The 5,112-nt window shown below is 33.7% G+C and overlaps 1 protein-coding gene across 1 annotated transcript; it reads left to right on the top strand.

Moving 5' to 3' along the window:
- The first annotated feature begins 1,008 nt into the window (after positions 1-1,008).
- Positions 1,009-4,394, top strand: LOC109339148 (cation/H(+) antiporter 3-like). The gene is made up of 3 exons (XM_019576551.1): positions 1,009-1,474; positions 2,140-3,162; positions 3,260-4,394. The coding sequence occupies exons 1-3, from the start codon at positions 1,205-1,207 to the stop codon at positions 4,361-4,363; spliced, it is 2,397 nt and encodes a 798-aa protein (XP_019432096.1). The 5' UTR covers positions 1,009-1,204; the 3' UTR covers positions 4,364-4,394.
- Positions 4,395-5,112: the final 718 nt, after the last annotated feature.

Raw genomic sequence — 5,112 nt, forward strand, 5'->3', positions numbered from 1 at the left:
ATATACTCATTATGTGAATTCAAATATTTTGGAAATATCTCTCACAACCATCACATTCTTCCTCCGATCTTGTCTCTTCACAAACTTCTCCGCTTCATGTTAAATTGTTTGACGATGATTCTTAGTTGAATCTTGGAAGAGAAAGATAATAATAATTGTAGAGAATACGTAGTAGTGATTAAAGCCTTCATGATGAAGGCTCTAATATCATATTGTGAAAGCTTAAAGAGAATATTATGGTGATTTCTCATGTATGATTAAGGCATGAAAAACATTTATAATACAAGAGTATGTAATTTTAGAAAACTAGTTACCCAAAAGACTTTAACAAACTTACCAAACTTTTGAATAAAAGACCATGCTAAGCCTAATTAACTAACCGACCGGAACAATTATTCTCAATTAAAATGTGTCAATTACAATAATTGTTCAACCAATGCTTCACTTAATTTTCTAACAAGTTAATCGATTAATTATAATATTAATCGATTAACTGTTATTGTTGTTGTCTTGTTTCTACTTGCTTTCCAAGATAACTTTATTTTTCAATATAAAGATATATCATAATTCTCAGTTTATATCTGTTGATTTTTTTGAAGTTTAAAAGGTTGATATAAGTTTATTTTTGAAGGATAAACAACTTTTCTATAAAAGTAAGTTTATGAACGCATTTAAAATAATTTTTCAACAAATCATTATTAACACTTAACAAAATATTTATAGCTTATGTTCCAACAAAATCATTATATTAGAAGCTCAATTTGAATCATCCAAAAATAATAAAAAATGATGAGAGGTGGAAAAAATTATATAAAAGAGGAGGCAGTTGGCAGTTGATCTGGAATGTTATCAATTTAGTAGTAAAAAAAATTACCCCATAAACAATAATAAGTAAATACAATGACAAAAAATAAACACCAAAATTACAATAATAGAATGTAAACATATTTTTGTCACATAAAGCATATATACTAGTTGTTTGAAAGATAGCTACCTAACAAATTAGTATGCAACACCAAAGCAAATAAGTTGTAACCCCAAATTAACTAATACCAAATTTGTAATCTCTCACGTTAATATCTCATTTGATATTGTTGGTAAAGCCTCTAAATATATTCTTCTCAATATAATACCCTAATTTCTTTTACTTTTCATCTTCATTGTAGCATTGATTTCTGGGTAACTTGGGACAAAAGCAACCAAAATGAACTCAAACTATACATTATTAACTATAATAGCTGAATTACCAAACAACATATCAAACCCTCGTAATCATTTCTACAATGTGTGTCTTGAATTGCCACCAAATGTAGTATCAGATGGTATATGGGCTAGTCACACAACTGGTGCATTGCCTTCAATATCTTCATTTACAATTTTGGAGCTGCAAATAATTACCATTTTCACTGTCACACAAAGCTTCCATTTCTTTCTCAAACGCACCGGGCTCCCTTATTTGGTTTCACAAGTAATGGTATGCATGCATACAACCCTCTCTCTATTGTTTTAGTACACTTTTATTATCTTTTTGAGCCATATGCTAGAATTCAACAACCACTATTTCAAATTGTGGGCCATATCATGTAATGTGGCAGCAATATTGCATTTACGGTAACTGCCACAATCGTAGCACACTATAATTGCGGTGTTATACTAAATCAAAATGATGTGGGCATATTGGGCCACATCAGGCCACACCAAATTGAAATTCATTTTTTTAATCAAACACCACAATAGGTGCAATTCACATCGCTAACATCCATAATAATTGTAATCACTGTTGCCCTAATTTAAAATAGTGTCACCAACCATGCAAATATGTTTTCTATCATCTCATTTTCTCATAACGTTATGTTTTCTAGCAACATAAACAACAATTTTGACACTTTTCAATGTGTGAGAAATTGTTAGTTGGTCGGATACTAAAATACCATGTTATCAAGAGCCTAGTGTATAAGGCTCTCACTTAGTAGAGTTTGAGGAGGGTAGATGTTTGTAGCCTTACTCCGTACATGGAGAGACTGTATCTAAGATTTGAACTCGTAACCTTTTGGTTACTAAGCAACAATCTTACCGTTGCATCATTGAGATTATTTATGGTGCAAAATTTTCATGAACTTTCCTTTCAATTTTTTGCAGGCTGGATTTCTTCTAGGGCCATCAATTCCAACAGGGCCATTTGATAAATACAAACAGATGTTATTCCCATATGGGAGTCCAGATATACTGAATGCAATATCATCCCTAGGCTATGCATTTTTCCTGTTTCTGAATGCAGTGCAAGCTGATTTCACTTTGACAACAAAAACAGGCAAAAAAGCTTGGGCCATAGGTCTCACTTCAGTTCTAACACCCATAGCTATTGGTTATTTGGTCATTGAGTCCAAGACTTTTTTTCCCTTTTGGGAATCCCTCCTTGGTAACTATGAAGCAACATCTTTGCTTGCAGTGGTAATATCTCACAGTGGTTGTTCCTTTACTGTTATTGCACAATTCCTCACTGACCTTGGCATCCTAAACTCTGAAATCGGGCGCCTCGCACTCTCCTCTTCTTTTGTGATCAATTTATCCAGTGGTATCTTTGTAGGAATTGGCACCGCGATTTTCAAGAGCTATGAAATCGACACATTGATGATTATGATGAATGTGATTTATTATATCGCATTCATAACATTGGTTCCACTTGCAGGCCGGCCGTTGTTGAGATGGGTAGAGAGACAAACACCAGAAGATGGACGTGTTAACAAGACTTACACCTACGCGATTATCGTTGCACTCTTGTTATTGGGTTTCCTTGCAGGCCAATTTCACCAACCTTTCTTATCAGGAGCACTTGTATTTGGTCTAGTTGTCCCTGAAGGTCCTCCCTTAGGGGCTGAATTGATTGATCAACTTGACTTGTTTGCAACTTCGTTCCTCACTCCAATCTTTATAACTTGTTGCTCAATGAAACTCAATCTTACACTATTACCTGCAACTCCAACTTTGGTTGCTGTCATATTATTCTTCATCGTTATGGTTCACTTGATTAAATGGATACTATGCATCTCGATTTGTCGATTTTGCAACATCCCCTTAACTGATAGTTTCTGCCTTGCTCTCATTTTGAGTTGTAAAGGAGTTGTGGATATTTGCTCCTATATGACAGTTTATGATACACTGGTAATTCAATTGTTTATATGATGTATTTTTAGCTTGTGTAGTTATATATTATTTGAAACAGATTTGCTTACATTTCCATTGAATTGAAATATTGCAGAGTCAAAGTGAAGAAGCAATATCTGTTATGATCATCTCAGTGTTGATGGTAGGAACAATTTCAGCATTTGGTGTGAAGACTTTATATGACCCTTCAAGAAAATATGCAGGATATCAAAAAAGGAACATCATTAATTTGAAACCAAACTCAGAACTTAGGGTTGTTGCATGTATGCACAAACCAAGTCACATGATTCCAATCAAGAATGTCCTACAACTTTGTTCTCCATCACCAGGCAATGAACTTGTGGTAGATTTGTTACATCTAATGGAACTAGTTGGCAGGGCTAGCCCAATTTTCATTGCACATCACCATCAGCAAAAAAAGGGAGGGGAATCAAGTCATCACAACTACTCCGGAGAAGTCATTGTAACCTTCAACCTCTTCGAGCGCGAGTATGCTGGTTCAGCATCAATCAATACCTACACTGCCATATCTCCATTTACACTCATGTACGAAGATGTTTGTCATCTCGCTTTAGACAAATTTGCGTCGCTAATAATCCTTCCGTTTCATATAAGATGGACGGAGGATGGAGGCATCGAATCGAACGACAATAACATAAGGTCGCTTAATACCATGGTCTTGGAAAGGGCACCTTGCTCAGTAGGGATTCTAGTGAGTCATGGAGGACATCGAAATTCATCGAATTACAATGTAGCCATGATTTTCTTAGGTGGGCATGATGATAGAGAAGCTTTGTGCTTTGCAAAAAGGACATTTAAAGATCCCAATAATAACTTGGTTGTATATAGATTATTAGCAAGAGACCGTGATATCACAGATTGGGAACACATGATTGATGATGAAGCATTACGAGAGGTTCGTGGAACTTATGTTAAAATAGAAAATGTGACATATCAAGAAAAAACTGCTGAAGATGCATCACATACAACATCATTTCTAAAAGATATAGCAGATAAATATGATTTTATAATAGTTGGGAGAAGACATGGGATTCAATCATCTCAAATAGATGGATTGGAAAATTGGACTGAATATTCAGAATTGGGTGTGATTGGTGATTTACTTGCTTCACCAGATATGAGGACTACAGCTTCAATTTTAGTTGTGCAACAACAACATACTGCTACTAAGTCATGACCATAGTTCACATTATTTTTGTTTTTTGTATTGTTTCCGATTTAATCTTCTAGTTCAAAAGTTTTTTAATCCCAACATGGGTATATATATATATATATGAACACTCAATTGTATCCTACATTTTTTTTCTCTAAAAAAATAAAGAATGCATTTTTCAATTCCTACATGAATATATATGAATATGAACCTCCAATTATATCGTACATTTTTTACTAAAAAAATCAAAGAACACGTTTTCCAATCTCTACATGGGTATATATGAACACTTAATTGTATCTCCTTTTTCTCTGGAAAATCAAAAACACTTTTTTTTTTATAAAAAAAATCCCCATTTTCTAAAACAGGGCATATCCAACATCCAAAAATTGCATCAATTCAAAATATACATGATTGCACTTTCAAAAAACACGTAAACATAGTTCGTTTGAGCTAAACAAACCCGGAATCCTTGCAAACACAAGGAAATGAACACCTACACATATATTGATAATATACATAACCTCATCCTATTATCACAAATTAAATGTTAGCTCGTGCTTAAGAAGCTTGTAATCATTATATTAACTATACAAAGAGTTAAGGTTCCAATAATCTTTGATGCAAATGAATTTGTCGTGCCAATTCCTCTCTCTACTTAAATGGGCTTACTATATAGCAACCTTCGATTATGAAGGTTTGTTGGGAGTTTAGATTGTATAATTTGTATTCGTGGAGTTAAAGTTTATATAGTTTTGATTTGAAGGATGTGA

This window comes from Lupinus angustifolius, unplaced genomic scaffold (genome assembly GCF_001865875.1).
Source record: "Lupinus angustifolius cultivar Tanjil unplaced genomic scaffold, LupAngTanjil_v1.0 Scaffold_58_75, whole genome shotgun sequence".
In the NCBI taxonomy this organism is placed as follows: Eukaryota; Viridiplantae; Streptophyta; class Magnoliopsida; order Fabales; family Fabaceae; genus Lupinus; species Lupinus angustifolius.